Consider the following 24,238-nt stretch of genomic DNA (forward strand, 5'->3'; position numbering starts at 1 on the left):
GAACTTTTAAAATATTTTGGAATGTTCTATTTAATCAAAAAAATTATCACTAGCAGAGCTATTTAGGTTACTCTGGATGACAAAGGTTTCAAACAATAAACAAAAAAACTATAAAATTATTTCTTTAGGTAACTTAGATATCAGAAAATTAATTATTTTTCTAACTGGCACTGTTAACTGACACATCTCCAATGGTCTTGTTTTTGTTTATTTCCAGAAGAAATTGAAGTGGATGTTGAGAGCACAGAATTCTCCCATGGAGATGTGGACAATATTAGCACTTCCAGCATCAGCGACCTTGATGACCACAGCAGCCTCCAAAGCGTTGGTAGTGATGAGGGTTACTCAAGCTGCAGTATAAAGCTCTCCTCATCCATTTAGAAGAAAGACCCTGAAACTACCTGCAAATAGCCTGAGGGATCACAATGACAAGCTACTTCAGCTTTAGACTTTTGTGAGGAAAACAAATAGGTTAAGAACACGTGTTTGTACTGCAATACTCATGCACGAGGCATTCACCTAGGACTGAGATAAATTACATTGTTTTGAAGAAAGAAATAGTGCATAGGATTGTGGGTGCAAAGCGATACCACTATTCAGATGGTTTCTTTGTGTATTCGCAGATAACCCATTAGTGTCAATTCAGTTGGAAAATATAAGCCTTTTTTAAAAAAATGCACTTTTTAAGGTGAAGGGCATCTTGATGTGTCGCCCAGAGTTCCAATGTAATTTAAACAATGTCAGAAAGTTTGTGGCTTTCTGATAGATTGTTTCTACCCTGCACTTGGAGGTCTTCGTTTCCTTTAGAAAACCCGCAGAGATTTTACCTCTGGAAACCTCGCCAATCAGATTGTTGTAAAGTCCACTTACTGTAAAAAATATATAACTACCCCAAATAGTTACTGAAGAAATCTTTACAAAATTGGTAATTTATGACTGATTTTATTTGGTGTGGCAAACAAAAAACAATGTATCTTGCTCCCTTTGATTCTCCAAGTTTTATGAAGTTAAATCTTAGGGACTTTTTTTCTCCTTTTTATTTTTTGTTTGTGCTGATGTTGTCCCTTCTAAGCGTGCATTGTGTTGTCATGAAGTTACTGTCTATTATCTATTTGTCCCTGCATGTATTCAGAGCGATTTAAAAATAGTTCAATTTTAATCTTGTTTCCTTCACTTCCCTTCAACCTCAGTTCCATATTAGAATGGCCTGATTCCTGTAAAATTTAACCTGACCTCCACACCTCCTTCATCAATTTTGAAGCCCCATAACAATAAAGTTAATAAATTAGCTTTGCAAGAATGGAAACCTATATGCGTTAGTATCTGTTTTAGCTTTTGGTATATGTGCACACTGCAGTACAGTTAATGGTATTTTTATAGAGAGAAGAGAAAGATTTTATCGTTGCTATGGTCAAATCTAATGTTGGTGTTAACTACAGAAGCATTAGCAGTAGATTCAGGACTACGGCATGCATATATAGAGATGTGTGTTGTAAATCTAAAATTTAAAAACCACTAGGGACTATTAGACAGAGGGCTTGTCTGTGTTTCAATTTAACTTTTACCTGCAGCTGAGCTTTAGTATTTTTATTCAGTAATATTTCAACTTTAGTTTTAACAACAATTCATTTTCATTTGAAACAACCTAGCTGTTATATTTTCTACAAGTTGTCATTCGATCTCCTTGAGATGTCCTTCCCCAGAAAGTCCATCACTGCTCTCTTGCATGCTGGATAAAGTGCATATCAGGAAATTGCAGTTAAATGTTGTAATCATTAAAATTTGACAAAATGTCACAGGGAGTACACCTGTGATTTGCCAAATATGTGTTGTTGATGAGAGAGGGTTAGAGCTTGAAACACCTGTTTCTAAAATCAACCAGTAAACAGTAAATCAACCAGGAAACCTTCACCTCTCAAAAGTAGAGTTTTGCATTTCAGTTGATCAAAAAGCATTTCCTTATAATCAAACAGTCCTTCAGATTTACACTGCAACTGTGCAGTTTTGCAGGTCAAGAACTAGATTTAGGCCATTGCATTAGGTGCAGCTCAAATAATTGGAAAAACCTGAACATTTCTTTTGATACAAGAACTGCAGATGCTGTTTTATAAAAAAACACTCGAGGTGCTGGAGATAAATAAGCAGTCAGGCAGAATTTCTGGAGTACATGGATCGGGTTTACTCCAGCTCTGTGTCTTTAATTGAATATTTGTTTGTTGTGAGCTATAAATTGTGATTTCCAAGTTCAGATTTAAATAACAAGCTGATTACATTTTTCCTGTTTCAGATAAATTTTAGAATCTTAAAAGTAGTACCTTAAGTAATTCTGGTCACGATTATTTGTTTGAATTTTTTATAGGTTACAGTTTTAACCGGGTTTGTAAGAATATGTACAAAAACAAAGGTGAAATGCATCAAATAGTACTAAAGGCATGTATAGATTGCATGCGCTTTCCATTGCATTCTACACTAGTCAAGAAAAGCCCCCAGGAATTTCACATATCATGAAAATGTAAATTACCTGTTTCGTACAACTTAAAACATAGAAAACAGGAAGAATATGATTCTGGTGCTATTCGGTGATGACTGTTTGGGACACAATAATTGCAACATTTTAAATTGCTACAATTTAATTTACTATACTTAACAGCCTTGTTTGGTTTAGTTACTAAGCTCATATGGACAATGCACAGATTTGGCAGCTTTGTAATATATTTCAGTCTCTTCACTATTTTTCCCGCTTTACCTCTTTTCTAAGAAGTGAGCAGAACACGAATGTAAAACAAGAGGCAGCTTTACTCCAGGACACTCAGCTACAAAATCCTGTGACTGATTGAATGTGCTGATTGACCAATTCTAGAGAAACATAAAATGTTCACCAGCAACTTCCACACGTTTACACCATGAGATATATCCTACAGATATTGCCTGATTCTGATGACATTTATGACCAAACCCTTTAAAAATTATCTGCATCTTTCACGTAACATGGTCATCTTGAGGTAAATTTAGAACTATCGTTTTATATTCCGAATTGTGCGGTATCTTAATCTTATTAGGAGGTAATCTGGCTAGGACTGGCAGATTCACTTTGTATTACTAGAATTCTGGTTTAACAAATTTGAATGTTGAACATTCAGCAATGCTGCAGTAGACCTTTAGTTTTGTCAAAAACCACTTCAGTACAGCAAGGCACATTTTAACAATATGTATATACGAGTGTCTCAGTAGACCACTTAACCAGATTGAGTTACTGCACAATACTCATAAACAACTGTTGCAATGAAATAATGGGTAACAGGAATTTTATTTAACTATACAGAATTGACAGGAATACAGGCAGTATGGGATTCGCTCAAAAATGAACAGAATTGTTAAAAAGATCAATGTCCATAATTATAGTGGAGAACATAAAATCTAAAGGAAAGGCACAATAGTACCAAAAAAGCCTTGTTTTTCAACAAGCGTAAAATAAATACTATTTCTGGGCAGTATTTAGTATTAAAGCTGTTACAGTTTGACTATAATGTATAAAGATGTGTGATGCCTTTCCCCTTCCTTAATGCAGTAATAACCAGAAAAAATACATGGCAACAATGATATTTCGTATGTTTTTAACTCCTACAATGGATTTTTTTGGTTTATTTTTTTTTATAAAGCTGAAAGAGAAATTGCTAATTGGTTAATAGTACCGACTGCAGTTCAATATTTGCATTTGATAACACAATCTTCATATTTATTACCAATAATTCTTTTAAATCAATTTTAATTTGGATGGTTATTTTGGAACGACTTTTCCATATCTTAATATATGTCATACATAGGATGGTGTATTTTGATATAAAAATGGTATTGTAGGTTTTGCAACAACCTTGCAATTGTTGGCCAAATCTAGACCTATGCAAATAATGCACCCAACTAATGATCAGAATGACCATGCTTGGTTAAATTCAAAATACATAATCCAGTTCAACTCCTTGAAAATAAATCAGTCCTTGCCAAGTACGAATGCAATTTTGTGCATTTAAGCATACAATTTGTTATACTCTTGATGCCGTTGGTTGCTCTGCTAATTAATATTACATTAATGGTGTATTTTCAGGGCTGATATGCATGACCTTCCCATTTCTGTGTCATGTAAAAGTGTTGACATTTCCCTTCTTCCTTTCAGGACAACACTGCACTGGTAAACTTATCAATTAATGCCAGCTGCCAAACAATACTGACTGGAGATATCAGTATCCAGTGGCATTCACAGATAATGTTTCAGTGCAATTTCTTCAGCATTTTTTTTGCACTTATAATCCTTTAGAAAATAAATGTTATTTATGTTTGCAGAGAATTGTTGAAAAAGCTTCATGTTTTAGTAAAAATTCACCCATTTCTTCTTTGATGTCAGAAAGCCCTACTCTGAGAATTGGTCTCAAATTTAACTTGGAATTAAACCAAACTGGAAAAAAAATTGAGATCGATACTAGTCTTATTCAGTGTTCAAGGGTCCACAATTAGTTCTAAATGTATCTCTCAACTAAATTAGATACAGAGGCCCTTTCTGGATCCCAAGGAAAGAATACATTCTCCCATTCAGTCCAAGCCTCCCAGGTGTGCAGTGGTGTTTAATCATCTGACAATGTTATACAGAGTATCACCAATGCCCAATTTCCTGCTGTTACTTACTTTCCCTTCCATCGAGAAATCTGGTTAATTGTGATCATAGGAAACTGGTAGCACATGATCGCTTGACTTAATAGTGTCTTTCTAACACTGCATTTGCAATGTCCAGAGGGTGCAAGTGACCATTATCAATGCAAAATTCAACTACCTTGTTCAATCAATATAAACAATTTTGCATTTTCAATTTCAAGGAAAAACATGAGCAGAAGATATCTAAAGACATTGTCAAAACTATTTTAAATTGGTAACCAAAGATACATATACTGATTTAAAACCATGTGAATGATTAAAGTTAAACAATTCTGATCCTCAAATTGATCAGTTTATCATGAATCTAACCTGACCAGTTTAAAAGTAGAATTTTCACTTAGGCCACTTACAAATGAAATTGAGTCCATTTTACCAACCTAGTTTTCATTGGTCATTAGTTATCTGTAAGCAAGTACATGAAGTCAAATAGGACACAAGTTATTAAGTGGAAGCTGGGGATATATAAACACCAAGTACAGCAAATTCTTTTTAAAACCCACATGGCTTCAAACTCACCGCAGAATTCTGTTAACTGACATTTTGGTCTTTATCTAAAAGGTGACCAGATGAACTGCTGCCTCTTTGATCAAAATGCACTTACTGTTGTCGTCGTTACTCAAATGAGAAAAACACTTAGGCTCTTTAGTTTCCCTCAAAAGATCATTGTCATGTGACACCATTACTGCACCGGTTTCAACAGTTTAGCTTCAGAAATGTTTAAACTGGTTGAACTAAATAAAGAACAATCCGACACTAATATTTTGATGTAATATACTGCTCTAGGTGATATCTTGTGCTTTTCCTACTCATAAACTACATTAACATATTAGTTTGTACAAAACCTGCATTTGTGACTTTTAACTGCCACAAAGTTTACACTACAGCCGATTCAGTTAATAGTAAATTGATTTTCATAAACGTCCTTCCTCCACATCTTTAGATCAATCACTCTGTAACATGGGAATTTGACTCAATTTTGTTAAACTTTTATAATAATTGTGTCACACTGCCAAATGGATAGTATCTTGGAACATGCAAGAGATGATGATCTAACTCATGCTTTGTGGTTTCCACATCTACAATGCAGGATTTTTCATCTTAAAGTGGTTGTAGCATACATTTTTGCACATAGATTAATTTCATGATCTTGTATAAATTGTTTTTATTTCAGAAAGATGACATAAGTATTAAAAAATATACCTCAGGTCACTATGTTCTTCAACCCCACTAAACTACATAAATACAATGATATTAACCTGCCAATTTGCTATTACTTATGAAATACTCTTCCTTCAAATTAGGTTAATAAAATACTACGTCCTTTATCTTAACAAGAAATTGTTAGGAAATCTGTTTTTGTAGAATACACCCCAAATCAACAACACCTGCAACGCATTCTCTTCTACATTTAAATTATCTAGATATGGTTTGACTGCTTTGTTTCTCCATCTTGTTAACAAATGGCCATGGTTGATTCCAAAATGCAGCAATATGACCTTAAATTAAAAACTAATTCAAGACCCTCCCAAGTTGGTTGGTGAACAGAGGAAGGGGTGCTCAGTTCTAGATTTTAGTAGCTATATTCATGGATTATAACAGGATTTGTTTCAAGTCACTTGGAATGAGCAGTATTTAAAAACTGCAATATTCATTGTGATAGAAACCAAAATGGCACTGTTGTTATAGTGTAGGTGCTATTCATAATCAATGTATATTAGTTAATTATTGATTCATTTATTGCCGAAATCACACGCTGCAAAGTGTACAAAACAAGGCTTGTAGCAAGTCTCAAATAGAAGGCAGCGCAAGGAAAAATGGGATATTGTTTTAAGGCAGGCTGTTTGTTTACAGAGTGAATACACATGTAAAGAGTTCATGCTGGTTGAAACAAATAGCACACTTGTTCCCTAAGCTTACTCCAGTTTTAAAAATTGCTTAACTTTTGTTTGTAGAGAAATCTCTTATGTACGTCTTGTATAAAGCATAAAATAAAACTTCATTTTGTGAAATAATGTATCATTAGTTGTGCCATCTACTATTAACTGAGAATATTTTCTGGCATCTCTAAATTTTCTCCAACATGGAGTTAGTCAATTGTTCTTAACAATTTGGTAGGTTAATCGCTCATGTAAATTCACTCTGATGTAGACAAGTGGTAAAAACAGGGAGATGGAAGTAGGAAAAATGGGAAGAATAGGTTATGGAAAATTATGAGGGGAAATGGGATTGCTCCATTATATAACTGACTTAATGGGCTGCATTGCCTCCCATGTCATAAAACATGGAGATTTACAAAATGGAGCCATGTTTGGTGGAAACAAAGAGAATGTAAATTTGATTGATGTCTGATACCAACTTCGCTCAGGTAACCTGAAAGCTGATAAGACATTGTTCCAGCAGTAACAAATTATCACTTACAGGTCCTCTTGGGGTTACGAAAAACACCCATCGTGTGGACACTGATGTACGAATGGGTGGTTGGGAGACCAACAGGATGAATTTGCTGGTGGCTGCAGCCATCTTCCATCTAAAGGGAATGGGGCATTTCTGCATGCCTTCACTCCCCACCAAGCGTGGTTCAATCAGAGGCCGGATCAAACCGAGCAGACTCACTCAATAAGTCAGAGGCCAGTTGGTGGCCAATCTTCCCATCACTGCTCACTATGTCATCACAGCTGTTTCTGCGATCCACTCCCATACACTTGTTTTCTGACTTATGAACAGTCCAGGTTTCAAACAGTTCTTGGGACAGATTCCCTCTATGGATAATTAAGTAAAACGGCCACTATAAAATGGAACAATCACAACTGTCTAGATAGCAATTGCCAATTTCAGAATCAACCAGAAACATTTTGCAAAACAGATGTTTAAGTGTACTGAATAAATTTTATACATTACTTGGATTCTTCCACATGGTTGCATTAGTTGAAAAAGGAACCATAATTTAATTTCCCACAACAAATCAAATCTGTATCCATGGCAAATAGATAATTTGAAGTGCATTTTAATCTTTGGCTGTGCTAAAGTAACCCCCTACAATTAATACGATTTTTGAGCAATTACACACGCCAGCAAAAATATAAATTAAAAAGCAGGCACTATTTCTTTGGGCATTTCAAGAACAAAGGCTGAGACAAAGTTATTTTCCTGGGCGTAAAATCAATAGTTCAAAACTGAGTGAATCAACATAGTCCTCAGCAGTAATAGGGAGATGTTAAATTAAATAGATACCATTTATTTCAAGAGGACTAGAATACAAAAACAGGGATGTAATGCTGAGGTTTAATAAGGCATTGGTCAGACTGCATTTGGTGGAGTATTGTGAGCAGTACTGAGGAAGGATGTGCTGACATTGGAGAGGATCCACAGGTTTATGAGAATAATCCCAGGAATGATTGGGTTAACATATAATGAGTGAAGCCTCAAAATAAAAGGATGTACGTTTAGAAAGGATATAAGGAATTTCTTTAGTCAGCGGGCGGTGAATCTGTGGAATTCATTGCCACAGATGTTAACGGAGGCCAAGTCAATGGATATTTTTAAGGTGGTCATTGACAGATTCTTGATTAGTACAGGTGTCAAGAGTTATGGAGAGAAGGCAGGAAAATAGGGTTGCGAGGGAAATATATATCAGCCATGATTTAATAGTGGAGTAGTCTTGATGGGCCAAATGGCCTAATTCTGCTCCTATAACTTGTTGAATTTATAAACCTAGTATTAGAAACCCACCCCCATCAATCTTCAAAATGCCAAACCACATGATTTCTTTCCACTCAAATGATAGGGAAGGGGTTTTAAGTTTATCAAGTGGCAGAAATCTGCAATATTGTATTTGTTAGGATTCTTCTGAAGAAAGGCCTCTGCTGTTATAGCACCTACAATGAATAGGTAAATTATCTCATCCTTGGTATATCAGAGCAGCAGATGCCTGGCTGGATGAAATTAACAACAAGAACATTTTCCTGTACCTCTGCAAATTTTACAAACAGTTTGTCGACTGTTCATATACATTGTAATTAATGTAGGCAAGTGATAAATTCTGGAGTAGTAAATAATGAGAATTTTCAGTTAATTTATCATTGGGAGTACAAGGTTGGAATGAACATTCCTCCATTTGTACCTATGATATGACTTTCATGAAGACACTGATCAGGTTAAAAGTTGGCATAGAACATGATAGATTAAACTGGCCGTCACAATATATATTCAACATTTGTTCCCCTCAAATTATTAATTAGAAAATACAAAAGACAAGTTTTCGATTATTTTTTATTTGTTAAAATCGCCCAATTATACTTACAAAAAAAAACTAAATTGTAAAAATTACTCTTCCTCAAATAGGAAGATTGAGTTATCAAATCCTCCACCTGCCTCAGTAATAGATGGTAACATACACATTAACTGTCTCATACACTTGGCATCACACAGCTATAACTTGTGCCAATACACCAAATGAAGTCACCAAAAACAAATATTAAAAGTGCACTAATGTAATACATTGACAAAAAACAATGTTATCTTGCAAATACTTTACACTGGTGCTAGCTACTGAGGCATAAGATGCCTCACATTGTATTTGGACGTGTCTTGGTACTGGGTCATTGGTCTGTCCGCTATGCCACATGTGCCAACTCCAACTTTTCCAGTCACGCTTTCCGGTGAAGCAAAAATGCTTTTCTTTACCTTTATAATAATAAAGACTGAATTAATACATGTTGGTTGCAAGTAGTTTAAAAAAAATACTGCAATTACAATGGTAATAATTATATTTTCTATCATTTCCATTTTCTTTTTTACTATGATCCAGTAAAATGTGATATCAGGCTAAAATAGCACAAATATAAAGACATGTATACCCAGTTATATTCTCACAGCAAGACGTAAAGAATCTAAACTGAACATTAAATAAGTACTTAACTTATTTATCTTGGAAGTTTAGTAGAATTGAAGTATTCAAAGGAACCAAGCCAACCTTGCAAATACTATCAAATGCACTTACACAAGTCAACAAGGCATTTAGTTTCAAAACAATAACCAAAAAGACGTGCAATAATCCAAAGTTTTGGTAACGTTATTGTAATGCATCACAGCGGAGTAGCAAATTATTCCATCATAAACTGCTTGAAGAAACCCAGTGCAGAATTTGGCATAGAGTTACTACCAAGTAGGCTCACCATTTCATGGTAAAGCATTCACAGAGAGGAATGAGAAAACATTTACATCTGTCTGCATTTCAAAGCACACAAACTAATACAATAGGTTACAACTGACTCTTGGACAACATTCTTACTGTTAAAAACAGACTACTTGGTAAATTTGGATGCAAATTCTCCAGCTGCACTCTAAAGGATTGTGCAGTTAACTGGAAAATTTATGAATTTGGCCATCCAAATCCTGATTATAGCCAGAAGAAAAAAAAATCAGAGAGACAAGAAATATCAGATGCTAGAATATTGAGCAAAACAACATGCAGGAGCAACTCAGATCCGCTCATCTGTGGAGGGAATGGACAGATGACATTTATCAGACGAGGTGGAAGCTGGATAAAGCCTGGCAATAGATAGGTGGATACAAGTGAGGGAATTCGATTGACTTGGAGCAAGTGACAGTGGCTAGAGGTGAAAAGGAGACAAAGGATGCCAGATGAGGTCAAATATAAAGCCGTAGGGAGCGATAATGGTGGAAGGGAAGAAAACCTCTACATGAATAATTGAGGGCCATTAAACACACTCCTTTTGATTTAAAAAAAGCCTCTTTTTTCTTATATCTAAATTGGCAGCCAAAATACAGTGAAGCTCTTATAATCCACTTTTCTACTGTTGGGAATTCCCGATGATCTGGCATCTAACTCACCTGGTTCTATTATCCATGCTCTTTTAAACTCACCATGCCCCATTTCTAATATTCCCTTTCAACTCAATGGTTCACTAGAATATTACTATACTGTGTAACTTCTAAAGAAATGAATTAAAATTGCATTGGTTTATTAACAGGAGCAAAATCCAAAAATCTGCTAATCCAGGACACCAAGGATGTCAGATTATCAAAGTGGCAATGCATCGTGAAAGATGGAGACAAACAAGGAGATTCAATTCGGATGTAAATATTCGTTGGGATGAAATGTCACAGAAGCACAACTTAATTTCAATGCCACATAAATTTTACAGGATCAACACCATCTTTTGTAAATCAAAGACATAATCAAAAGTCAGAGCCAATCTAAATTTAAGAAACAGATGAGATACAACAATTAGTTTAGTGCCACTAAGCTAATGAAAAGTAATATTTAAAGATACTCCATCTAAGGAACCTTAAGGTCCTTCACTGATCCATGCTGGAAAGAATACAAGGATGTTATATTAAGGAAAATATTGCACTTGGGTATAATGCCAAAGATAAGGAAATAAAATGTCGGTGACCTATTCGCATTAGTATATTAATGTTTTTTTTTGGGGGGGGGAGGAAGAGAGCAAGAAGAAGGGAATGAAAAGTATACAGAGAATAATTTTATATGTACCTGTCCCTTTTTGTTCTTGGAATAAGCTCTGTTGTTAAACTGCTGCCATTTTACTTTTTGTTCCTCTCGCTCCTGTTCGAGCTCCTTCATTCTCTGAGCTTTTTTCAAAGCTTTCTTCTTCTTGTACTCCCTCTGCTGGGCAACCATTTCTTTCCTGCAAACAGTCCAAATCAAAAACCACTGAACAAATGGTTTAACTTGGTATTATATTTCCAGCGCATTTAAAACAAGACTCAAGTTTCAGTTTTCAATCAAAAGTAATGCATTTATCCACTTGTCAGGACTCACTTTGATTTGGGTTTGTCGCCACCCAGGTCCTCACTATCGTTTCCTTCTTCAACAGGTTTCAGGTTGGTCAAGGGAAGCACATCAGCATTTCCGTATCCAGTAAAGGTGATGGCAGCTGTACCATTCTCCTGGTCAATCTCTTCAATTTCCGCTTCATACAATCTGCAAGGAAGTTAGGGCTGTAAGCATGTGAGTAGAGGTTTGATAACCAGGCCCTACAAAGCTTTAATCAATTTCTACATTAACTAATGTTTTTACTGTGTTTTACAAATCAAATGCAATTTATTAACAATCAAGAAGTGCATACTTTAAATTTGCTATCTGTAGACATTTCAGGCAATTCTGCGAAATGTAACAAAATCTATTTAGTATAAGTATGGCTTAAATAAGTAAACATCAAATTGCTTTACTAATACAATTAGGCTTCTATGAAACTCATGGGAAAACAGCAGTAACATTATGTGCATCTTTTAAATAGGCATAAATGGTATTAGAAAATGCGTGGCAAATGTCTGACAGAACATGCTAAAACAGTTCATAAATGAAACTTTGAAAAGTTCCTGGAGCGAGTTTGGAATGTTACAGGTGGTTCTGCTATAACATAGTGGTTGAAGTTCTAAGAAATGTGTTGTAGAAAATAGTCAATAAGTGGGGCTTAGGGGCTAGAAAGGTTTGGTCCCTTGTCAACAAATTATTCCACAACCCGACAAGATTTAGAAAAAGTAACTTTACGTTTATGTAATTGTAACATTGTTTAATTGACCATTATTGCACCAGTGTCAATATAAGTATTTGCTGGTCAATTTCCATGGCTGCCTGCCCTACCTTGGCTAAGAGACCATTGTGGCTGTTTACTGCAGGGAGTTACATAATAACCTAGACTGATTTTTTTGCGAAACAGCTTTCTGCTCGTTAATTTACAAACAAACGAAGTCCCTAGTTCCCAATTGAAATCATGTTATAACCAATTTAGCCCCTGTAATATAAATAGTGTTCCATAATTGAATAATTGTTATATCCAATTCACAGTATACTCTGTACTACAACACAGTACATAGTATAGCAGAATAACATGTACAAAGTAAATCCTTTTTAAAAGTCATCAAGTAACTCTAAGTGCACTAAATCTTCACTAGTTGTAAATAGCAGGGCCAGGCAGTTGGTTTTGCTGTAGACATCTCTGAGATCTGCCAATCCTGCAATGACCTTTAAGTCATCAATCAACTGTCACATAATGGAGACACCCGGCAATAATCATCATCAAATACACGGAAATAAAAAGTGTTATTTATACAAGGCAAAATGCCCGAAAGGAACACTAACATTTCACTAACTCACAAAAGGAGACATTAGAACAAATCAAAAAGGTTTGATCAGAAATGCCTTAATGGGGAGGGGGCAGAGAGATCTCGAGGTAAAGAGATATTGAGGGGATCTGAGCTGATGCAGCTGCAGGACCAAATGATGCTCTCGGAGGATGAAATAAGCCACCTTCGTGGTCAGAGACAGATCCTCACCTTGGTGTTAAATTGGACACCATGGATGAATCAGTATAGTTCAGTTTTATGCTGCCGCCAGAAATGTCTACAGCAATGACTTCTGCCTTCCTGAGATCACTGTCTACTTGCACCAAAACAGCAACAACAACAAAATCAGTAATGCCACAAAGCATAAATAACAGATTGGCCTGATAAGCACATGTGCGAAGCTTGTGGTACAATCAGAAATAGAATAAATCTTAATTGCATTAGTATGCTAAAATATTACCGATCCTAAGTGACAAATTCCAGAATAAATCTCAAAGAATCTCTTACCATTTTTTACTGTTCTATTGATGTACTGTTAGAGAGTTTTACACTTACTGTCCATCCTCATTCCAAATGGCCATACACTTGTCACCAGTCTTCCATTTATGACTGGACACAGAGTTTGCTGAGCTGTCTGCATTGGCTGTGGCAACAGAAGGCTGATTTGATAGCAAGTCCTTGGTAAGTTCTATAACTTCCTGTAAGACATTCAAGCAAATATAAGACTTAGTGCTGCCCTTTGGTAAAGTATAATACCATCTTACATGTTTGGTACAATTTCAACAACAAACTAGTTTAGTAAATGCTTTATTAAAATTAGGAAATGTAAAGATATGGTTAAGTTATCAACCGATTGTACTGCCTCCAAATGATTGAAACCCTATGCTACATTCACTCTTCTTTGTCTCCAAAGATTAAAGTCAAGAATCTTGATCTGTATGCCAATAACACTGACTCCTACCTTCATGACTGCTCACTGGAATGGCAGGGTCAAAGGAAAGCAACGTTTGAGCATAAACGTCAGTTTCCAAATCAATACATAGTATGTATCAGCACTGTTTTACTTAGCTCTCAAAATTGCTCTCCACTTTCAGCTTCATACTGCTCTGGTTGCAATTCCCCCCCCCCCCACCCACTCAACACAATCGAATAGGAATTTGTTACAGCCTGCTTGCTGTGCCTCAAATATTAGGAATCACAATATCTATAATATTTCCCACGTTCTCATCATTCCTCCTCCCCCCCCACTTTCACATCTACTGAAAACCAACTTGTTTTCTCCTTTTCCCCACAGTCTCAGACCTGAAGCGTTAATGCTGCTCTATGTGAATGTTTCCAGTATTGTTTTTATTTCAGATTTTCAGCATCTGCTGGTGTTTTGTGTTTTATTTTCATTCACAATATCTGAACCGGCAGTCCCAATTCTGGCTGAAATGTTTTTCAGCTCCCTTAACCTGGATGTAGAATTAGATGAAGCTATGCCGGTTGGAAACCAGCTTTTAAAGCAATGGCCAGTCAAACTCATGTAAAGTGATCATAAAGTGCACATTTCTCATCCTTGAGTAATCACTGCCAATTCTTCAATGTATTGCCTTCTGTACTTTCAACATCCCCGAACTCAATTATAATCCTCTCTTGGCTCATTCAAGTGTGCTCACCTCAAAATGCTTCCATTACACTACTGTTCTATCATTACCACTGTCCTCACTGACCTGCTTGTAATCTAGCTATACCTCTTGTAATGATGTAATTTGCATCAGTACTAAAGCCCCAAAGGTGGAGATCAAATGATATTGGATGAATGCCAAATAAAACTCCTGCCTCTAGATTTACAGCACAACCCACTGATAATATGGCACCATCTTGAACTTTAAAATACAATGTTCCTCACTATGCCATACCACATGACATTTACCTGCAACCATGGTGAAAATTGAGTATCAACAAAATTTCAATCAAAAATGGTATCAATCTGCCTGTTGCTTTTGCTTCTTCTGTGTAAAGGATATTTGACAATTCATTATAGCCTCAAATCCCCTTTTTGGCAGGCTGCAACGAATAACAACATTTCCAGAAGAGGTACACCTAATTTGTACCCAAGAGATAAACCATAAAACTAAAGACTGCTTGGAGAATGGGAAATTTCAAAATAGTCTAACAACGGTGAGCATGCTCTTAAGATTACAATCTTTTATCACATTAATAACACACAAAAGGGCCAACTCAGATCCAGGCATTAAAATTCTCAACCAATTCCTTATGTCACATGCCAGATGAATGATAGCAGATGGCTATCACCGAACTGGATCAAAATATGTGCCTTGAGTGCCTTTGAAAAAAGCCATAAGGAGCGTGATCAAATGTAGGAAAGGAATGCCAATTGCAATACCAGGGCAGAAAAACTGAATGACTGTGTCATACAGGAGAGTGCTAAAGTCAACAAAGCAAAGGAGAGGCTTGGATTTGATGGTTAAATAATACATCATGAGGTGAGTGGCGTGGGAAAGATTAGCACCGGGAAGTTAACAAATTGGGAATAATAACAAGTCCGAAAATGTATCCCCATCCAATCTGTTACAGTTAGAAGCCCTCAGTCACACCTGTTAGTTTAGTCCCATCCTTTTGTTGGTGTCAATTATCTGTTGCTCCCTTTAGCATCCATAGTTAAACATCATATCATCATATCATATATATACAGCCGGAAACAGGCCTTTTCGGCCCACCAAGTCCGTGCCGCCCAGCGATCCCCGTACATTAACACTATCCTACACCCACTAGGGATGTAAATTTTTACATTTACCCAGCCAATTAACCTACATACCTGTACGAAAACTATATTCTACACTGTAGTGTAAGAAAATAACTGCAGATGCTGGTACAAATCGAAGGTATTTATTCACAACATGCTGGAGTAACTCAGCAGGTCAGGCAGCATCTCAGGAGAGAAGGAATGGTTGACGTTTCGGGTCGAGACCCTTCTTCAGACTGATGTCAGGGGGGCGGGACAAAGGAAGGATATAAGTGGAGACAGGAAGACAGTGGGAGATCTGGGAAGGGGGAGGGGAAGAGAGGGACAGAGGAACTATCTAAAGTTGAAGAAGTCAATGTTCATACCGCTGGGCTGCAAGCTGCCCAGGTGAAATATGAGGTGATGTTCCTCCAATTTCCGGTGGGCCTCACTATGGCACTGGAGGAGGCCCATTCTGCAGAGACCGTTCCCTGCGTAACTCCCTGGTCCACTCATCCCTTCCTACCCAAACCACCCCATCCCCGGGCACTTTCCCCTGCAACCGCAGGAGATGCAACACCTGTCCCTTTACCTCTCCCCTCAACTCCATCCCAGGATCCAAACAGTCTTTCCAGGTGAGACAGAGGTTCACCTGCACCTCCTCCAACCTCATCTATTGCATCCGCTGCTCTAGATGTCAACTTCTTTACATCAGCGAAACCAAACACAGGATCGGCGATCGCTTCGCTCAACACCTTCGCTCAGTCCGCCTTAACCAACCTGATCTCCCGGTGGCTGAGCACTTCAACTCCCCCTCCCAGTCTGACCTTTCTGTCATGGGCCTCCTCCAGTGCCAGTGAGGCCCACCGGAAATTGGAGGAACAGCACCTCACATTTCGCCTGGGCAGCTTGCAGCCCAGCGGTATGAACATTGACTTCTCCAACTTTAGATAGTTCCTCTGTCCCTCTCTTCCCCTCCCCAGATCTCCCACTGTCTTCCTTTCTACACTCTGTATCCCTCTCTTTGTTCTATCTATTGTACTTGAATATGTATGTATAGTTTATCTGATCTGTTTCATAACATGCAAAACAAAGCTTTTCACTCTACCTCGTACACATGACAATAAAAAACCCAAACCAAATACCAGTACACATGCTTAAATTCAACTGTCATTGTGGCAAGCATACCTAAAGCGCTTAAGAGTTTATCATTCTCTCAATTTCTTTTAACATCTGCGTCTAAAATTCTCATGACAAAGGAGCCTTTTGTGTGCATCGTGATCCAACACTACCCATGTTTTCTGCCTTTTTTAATCCACCTGTTTTCAACGATGCTATCAATTGTACGTTGACATGTTTTGTACACATTTGAAAATAAATATGGAGTTTCAAAATTATAATAACGGGATATGGCAGCATCTGAAAGGATTCCGATTTACAAAGATTTTGCATGGAATTGAGAATGACTGGATAAATTATGCGAGTTTCTTTGGAACACAGGACATAAAGGGAAAATTTAATTCAGGTGTATCAAATAATGAAAGACTTACAGGAATGGGCAATTCCTTTTTTTGATTGAGAAATCAATAGTAAGAACACCGATATAAGTAAAAGGAATGGCTGTAAACCATTGCTTTCCCCACTCAAAGGTTGACAGAGTCAGAAAATAGCCACCACGTTGAAAATATCAAAGGACAATTAGATATGCTGTAACTTTAAGAATACCTAACAGCCAGTAGGATCAACCATCCATGGATGGGATGGACTTTTGAGATGAAGATAAAATCAAGGACATCCCATTCCAAATGCTGAGATAAAAATTGTTTTGGTAACCTTAAAGGCTGATGGTGGATTATACTTGTTACGGCTGTAACAAGGCACCTGGGTCAACTTTGTATTTTAGAGTGTGTTTTCCATTTAGACCCCCGCCCTTTATTCATGGCAATTTCCATAATGTCCCAAGTTAAAGGGAGAAAACATTTTAAAGTGTTATTTAAAGAGGAGGAAGTGAATTCACATCTGAAACACATAAAGCAAAAAGACAAAAAAAAAAATCCTGCTCCTCTTCCACAAGCTCCTAGCAGCCAGCCATTTCTGGGTTCAAGCTTACCAGGGAACCGGGTGGTATTGATAATGAATACTGCTGATATCCAATTGTCAATCTCTTCAGTCCTGTATTCTCATCACTGCCGGAGCCACTTGCTGGCTATTCTCATGGATGGTATTAGCTCCCCGGTGAGTTGGAGACCTGGAATAGCAAGTTTCCAAAGCGAAATGGAGGTGGCGTTGTGAAGGAACACAGGACATTTAAAAGAAAATGTCTTTAGGGTGGGAAATTGCATATTTGTGTTTAAAGTCACCTTAAGACCAGAACACTAACAGGGCATAAAGCAAAGCTTTACAGTATCCAAGCACAACAAAGGGAAGATTGTAATGGTTAACTGGCTATTTCCCAAGATCCACTATCATCCATTAAATAGACAAAAAGGGATATATACAAAAAGCTGGACTAACTCAGCAGGATAGGCAGCATCTCTGGAGAGAAGGAATGGGTGACATTTTGAATCGAGACCCTTCCTCTTATACAAAAAGCTAAGGATGTTTTCTACCAGGAGAGAGAGCTATTCTAACCATCCACCTCTTCTGAAAAGTTAGAGACCAGGGAAAATAACTCAAAGGCAGAGGGTACGCAAGAAGAGTAAAATCTATGGAGGCAATATGGGTCCTTATCCCCAATACACCTATGCTGTATTTTTGTTTATCAAAAATTCACGACAATGAACTAACCTTCAAATCTTTTGCAAAATACTGGATGCTAAAATACTAAATGTGTAGGAAGGAACTGCAGATGCTGGTTTAAACCAAAGATAGACACAAAAAGCTGGAGTAATTCACCAGGACAGGCAGCATCTCTGGAGAGAAGGAATGGGTGACGTTTCGGGTCGAGACCCCTCAGACTTCCACCTTCACCCATTCTTTCTCTCCAGAGATGCTGCCTGTCCCACTGAGTTACTGCAGCTTTTATTGTCCATCTTTGACAAGGAGGCTACACACTCTCAGGCCCGCTTTGCCATTCTTTGGCCTCAACCCCACTTTTCTGCCCTCAATGTCCTGAGACCTTAAATCTACTCTGGGTATCTGATGGTCAAAGGGGCTGCATCATGTATTTTACATTATGGCAGGAAAAAAAAGAGTTTATGAACATGCCAAGAAGTCATGGTTTCCGAGGACGCACAAAAAGAGCAAAAAAAACTGCAGACGTCGAGTAAAAAGAAAAGAAAAAAAGCCAGAAACTATCAATGGGTCAGATAGCATTTGTGTAGAGAACAGACAAAGCTAAAGTGCACATCTGCAAAATAAATCTGTTCTCTCCACAGGTTTTTCTAAAGTTGAATGTAGGTTTAGATACCACCTTGTTTGTTACCACATCACAACTCTTTTTTCCCCCACATCAGATACTCACAAGGCAAAACAAACTATATCAATGCCTCTGTTCGTAGCCTCAAGTTTACTGATGTTAAGAATTGCACAAATGTAAAGCAATACTTTTGAGTAAAACTGTAACTTCAGCTTCAAGAATTTGTTAAGTGACTTGCCTAAATATGTGGTGTTGGAAATCCGTTCACTGGTAAAGTAGCAAAGAATCTTTACTGACCTCACAAATCAACTTTTGCTGGCCCTTAGCGAAAGCTTCGTTATTAAATATCTGCATTTTCCAGACACTATTACACTGATTTTACATATGCCAGCTACCTGCTCATACCAGCTACGTCTCAGAGAAATATATATATTGGGAAAGTAATTGTTTTACTCAGAACTGATCCTCATAAAGTACAAGTACATTTGGTAACTAATAAGATACATCCAATCACATGCAGATGCAAGTTTACTGCGGGAAGCCCAAGAGCTAAACAATTCATTTTGATTTGGAGCAGACGAGAAATTAGGAAAACACTGCCTTTTTTTGGTGGGAAATAAAATATAATCCCATCAATATTTTAACCAATTAATAAATCTATTTAAATCCATGTGCAACTGTTGACAAGGATTAATACTTACTCAGAACAAGAAGAGGAGTCCATTTCCACCTGAAATCAAACATGGCGTGTACCAACTGTGAAAAAAAGATGTAAAATATAGAAGTACTACAGTCTGATTTCCCCTGCACGTGTCATCATGGTAGCTTGGATTGACGAATTGCAAAGGCCTGATCTCGATTATAAATTAATATCTCTTAACCAAAAAGCAGAGGCAGGCAGGGGTGAGGAATGTGCACAGAAAGGGCGAGGAATTGGTAAATCCTTAAGAAATATTGGATGTTGTGCCAAACAATAAATACAAAGTTTTAAAACTTCTATTTTTGTCCAGCAAATGGTCTGACGTATAGACGATCTAATTTAACACTGCCTAGACTTGTACAATGTACATCTGCAGCGGAGGTGTTTTATTCCTGCACAGCTTAAAAGATTCTGAACTGTTGGACAATGCAACTGTTAAAGAAATCCCTAGACTACCTTTGTAGACATTCTGCACAATTCAGCCATCCAACCATTGTGAGGCTCATAAGCTGCAGAGTAATACAGCTTGAATTACTCCTTTTAAGACAAGATCTTCTTTTTACATTTCACCAATAGTGTTACTTTCTGGAATTTTGTATCCATTTCCCCCAACACAGATAAAAATTAAGTGGTTCCCAACAATTCACTTCCAGCATCAAATGTAAATTAGTATCGTGATTTATGATATGCCATCTGTTTTCCTGTCATTTAATCTCTGCTGTGAATTTTCAAATATCATCTACTTCCTGCAATATTGGGCATACTTGAGCAGTAGATACATTACTGGTTTAGTAATCCTGAGACTTGGAATAAATCCAATCCCATCAAGGCTGTTTTGAGAACATTAATTCATGTGTTTAAATTAAATTTTAAAATAAATAAAAAGTGAAGTTGCTCGATTGCTATTCAAAAAAACCCTCCTTTTCATGAACATCCTTTATGTATGGTAATCTGCTACCCTGCCTAGATGCAAGTCCAATCTCATTGTAACACAATCGACTTTCAAGCACTCCGAGATGAATTTGATTTCAAACTGTTTAAAAGAGAACCACCACCACCCTCTCAAACAAAACAATCTCCAGCAATATATTGATAAATGTTGTTAGAGTCAAATAACTCTATTTGAGTTAAAAAAGTTTTTAAAAAAAGAAGAAATCTTTATAGATGCTTTTTTAGTTCTTTTTAAAATTATGAAGAAATTGAGTTACCATTCACTGCCAGCAGAATAAAAGGAACTTTAAAACTTGGATAATTTTATCAAGTCCCGAGCTCCACTTCTTAATAATGTACAAGAAAGATTTTTCCACTTGCTAACTTTAACGCAACTGCAATACCATTGTCGAAAAAACTGCAGAAATGATCGAATCTCAGAACATCATTAAGCTTGATATGATATTGATCGTTAAAAAATATATATATATCATGCAAAAAAGCGACATCAAAACACAAAGACTAAATATTTTTCTGGTACCTCAGGTTTCAAAACACCTGTCAAATTTTAACAGATAATTTCTACTAAATCATTTCTACTAAAAGAGTTAGAGAGAGCTCTGGGGGCTGAGAGTTAGATAGAGCTCTGGGGGCTATTGGAATCGGGGGTTTGGGGAGAAGTTTGGCACAGGTTACCGATTGTGGATGATCAGCCATGATCACATTGAATGGCTCACAGTGCCGAATGGCCTCCTCCTGCACCTATTTTCTATGTAAATTGTCTCTGTGTATCTGCACTTTATTATGCTGTAATGTTTGGACTTTAAGTCAAGCATTTTTGCATTGGTGTTATGATTATTAGTTAATTGAATTTAAATGTTTATATATCACCTATCTGTATTGTGTTTACAGGCTAGTTAAGTTGCTGTAAGCAAGAATTACATTGTCTGTTGCTGTTATGTATGATAATTAAACACTTGAATCTTTTGAAGAACCATTCTCGAATAAAGCTTAGAGACACAAAAAGCTGGAGGAACTCAGCGGGGACAGGCAGCATCTCTGGAGAAATGTAATGAGTGACGTTTCGGGTGTACTTCTACACTGAACTACATGTTGAGAGTGATTTGCATTTGTGAACCAGCTCCCCGCTTACACATGTGTTATTCCCCTTATGATAAAAGCTGACCAACAATCTCTTAAAATGTCAACGAATCTGCCATTCTGATAGTTACCACATGTCAAAGAATATATGTTTTAAACATTTGTCAAATTGTACTTTCCTGTTTCGAAGCAGTCCAATTTTCTGCTGAAAGCAATAAATGTGATTACTTTAGTGAAGTGGTCTCATGAATTTTAATTTGTGCTCCAACTATCTCTCAACTATTAAAATGTTCTTAATTTCAGGTGGTTTACTGTTTAAAAGCAGTAAAATATTGAACTGACAAAAATTATTCATATTTTATTCAAAATGGATAGAACAATGATTAAAATCAATGTCAGCAACTGCTACACACTTTGCCTGTCATGTCCAACACTGGATGAACAACAAAAACAATTTTCCTCATAGACAGAAAACACTCATTATTTGTGATATGAAGGCCCTATAATCAGCATTCTTCCTGAATTGAGTCATCTGATTTATTTGTATCTGTTTGCTCTGATTTTCAGCGAGACTTTGGAAACAATTTGCTCCTCATCCCACAAAAACATCCCGGCCCAATAGATATGATACAGCAACTTTTTTTATTAATAGCAATGGTATGCTCTAACCATCTTATTGGTTTGACCCATTTACAGTACCTCCTTAAAAGTAAAACATGATCTTTCATAAACTGAGGCAACTAGGGAAATTTTATCTTTGAATTGAAAATATGTATTAAAATTAAATAGAACACCAACCTGCAGATCTTTTTGTAATTTAAGCAGGTCTTCATTGTCTGCATCAGTTGACAAAGCAGCTTCTACTTGTTGAAGTTGAGCCTTGTAACTGGCCAGTTGTTTTGCCAGTTCATCTGACATCTAGAAAACACAAATTAATTAAGGAGAAATATCAACCTATCTAGCCACAAATTAAGAATCGCTCATTCTGGATGCTCAATTTAAAATATTACTTCTGATAATCCATAAATAAATAAGTTATTACAGCAAATACTCAACATTAGTACACAATAGAAAAATATACAGCATAAGACAACAAATCAATCCCACCTTAGCTGATCATTGTCCAAGCATACTTGCAAACATGCCAGTGCAAAGAACAAAGGAAATTCAGTGGGCCAGGCAGCATCTTTGGAGAGTATGGGTCATACAACAGATTGGGAATGGACGCTTCAGGTTGGCACCCAACTTCAGACTGATGGAGTAGTCTTGAGAGGTAGGGGTGGGACAAAACCTGGCAAGCGAGATGTGCAGATGTGTGTATGTATGTATATATATAAATATATATACATACACACGCACATACATATATATACACACACACATTTCGCCCTTCTACAAATATTTCCTCTTGGAAATTCAAAAGAATGATGTGAAGATTGTGAGACACGCCAACCTTCAACACAAATTACCCGTACTCCATCTGCAGTTCCTTGTGTCAACACTCAATGTATCTTTATGATTAAATGATGCGTGTTTTCTTCGAAGGTTGGAGGGGACGATCCGAGCCTTCACATGCAACTTTAGCGTCCGGATCCCCCCCCCCTTTGCCCGCCTCATTTATTCCCCACCCCCCCCATTCAATGGACCCTGGTTTAGTTGTTTCGAGATATAGCGCGGAAACAGTCCGCCAAGTCCGCGCCGACCAGCGATCCGCACACATGAACACTACCCTACGACACACTAGGCTAGGGGCAATTGTTTTACATTTTATACCAAGCCAATTAACCTACAAACCTGTACGTCTTTGGAGTGTGGGAGGAAACCGAAGATCTCGGGGAAAACCCACATGGAGAACGTACAAACTCCGTACAGACAGCACCCATAGTCGGGATTGAACCCGGGTCTGTGGCGCTGTGAGGCAGCAGCTCTACCGCTGCGCCACCGATCAGTCGGGTCTGTCGCTGATTCACACGAAGGAGGCAGTGGCCGGGTCCGGTTCCAGGCGGCGGGCGAGTCCAAGCCCGGAGCCCAGTTGGCGGGCGGGAGGGAGGACGGCCTCCGACGCCTGGGCCTCGGCCCTCGCTGCGGCACCACGCCGCCCGCCCGGCCGATTCTCCCATCCACCCACTCATCTCGCCGACCGCCGCCGGGCTAAAGCATCCACTCACTTTTCCAGGGCCCGCAGACCGGTGTGGTGAGGGGCGATGGCCGGTTGTTCTGCTTCTCTTCTCTTCGCACCGCTCTGTCTCCCCGCTTCGCCGCCGCCCGGCCAAGTCCCGGCCCACAACCACCCGCGCGACGTCAATTACGCCAGACCTCCTCCCGACGCGGTGACGTCAAACACGTCACACACACACACACCCCGTCCAACACGGTGACGTCAATAACGTTACACCCCCCCGCCCAACGCGGTGACGTCAGACAGCCTGTCACTGGCGGCGACGTCCCGCCCCACACTCAGACCTGTCAATCATCCAGAGACAGACACAAAATGCTGGAGTAACGTGGCAGGTCAGGCGGCATCAAAGATGCTAGAGGAGACACGTAGTCGGAATAGCCCACACTGAAGTGGAAGGAGCGGAACGTCCGCCATTTTAGTAAGCAA

The 24,238-nt window shown here is 37.9% G+C and overlaps 2 protein-coding genes across 4 annotated transcripts in view; one reads left to right on the forward strand and one right to left on the reverse strand.

The window, feature by feature from the left end:
• Positions 1 to 6,684, forward strand: part of mxi1 (max interactor 1, dimerization protein) — a 40,938-nt gene extending 34,254 nt beyond the window's left edge. For 2 of the 3 annotated variants that reach the window (XM_078413407.1, XM_078413409.1), the window contains exon 6: positions 218 to 6,684. In XM_078413407.1, coding sequence (XP_078269533.1) covers positions 218 to 381 — 164 coding nt within the window. In that variant the 3' untranslated portion in view covers positions 382 to 6,684. The remainder of the gene's footprint in view (positions 1 to 217) is intronic. The other variant, XM_078413408.1, reaches the window with a different exon arrangement.
• Positions 3,181 to 23,942, reverse strand: smndc1 (survival motor neuron domain containing 1). The gene is made up of 6 exons (XM_078413406.1): positions 23,802 to 23,942; positions 22,432 to 22,551; positions 13,372 to 13,514; positions 11,510 to 11,671; positions 11,222 to 11,375; positions 3,181 to 9,387 (listed from the first exon to the last, which is right to left on the reverse strand). The coding sequence occupies exons 2-6, from the start codon at positions 22,549 to 22,551 to the stop codon at positions 9,250 to 9,252; spliced, it is 717 nt and encodes a 238-aa protein (XP_078269532.1). The 5' UTR covers positions 23,802 to 23,942; the 3' UTR covers positions 3,181 to 9,249.
• Positions 23,943 to 24,238: the final 296 nt, after the last annotated feature.

The sequence above is a fragment of the Rhinoraja longicauda genome, chromosome 16 (genome assembly GCF_053455715.1).
Source record: "Rhinoraja longicauda isolate Sanriku21f chromosome 16, sRhiLon1.1, whole genome shotgun sequence".
Classification (NCBI taxonomy): domain Eukaryota; kingdom Metazoa; phylum Chordata; class Chondrichthyes; order Rajiformes; family Arhynchobatidae; genus Rhinoraja; species Rhinoraja longicauda.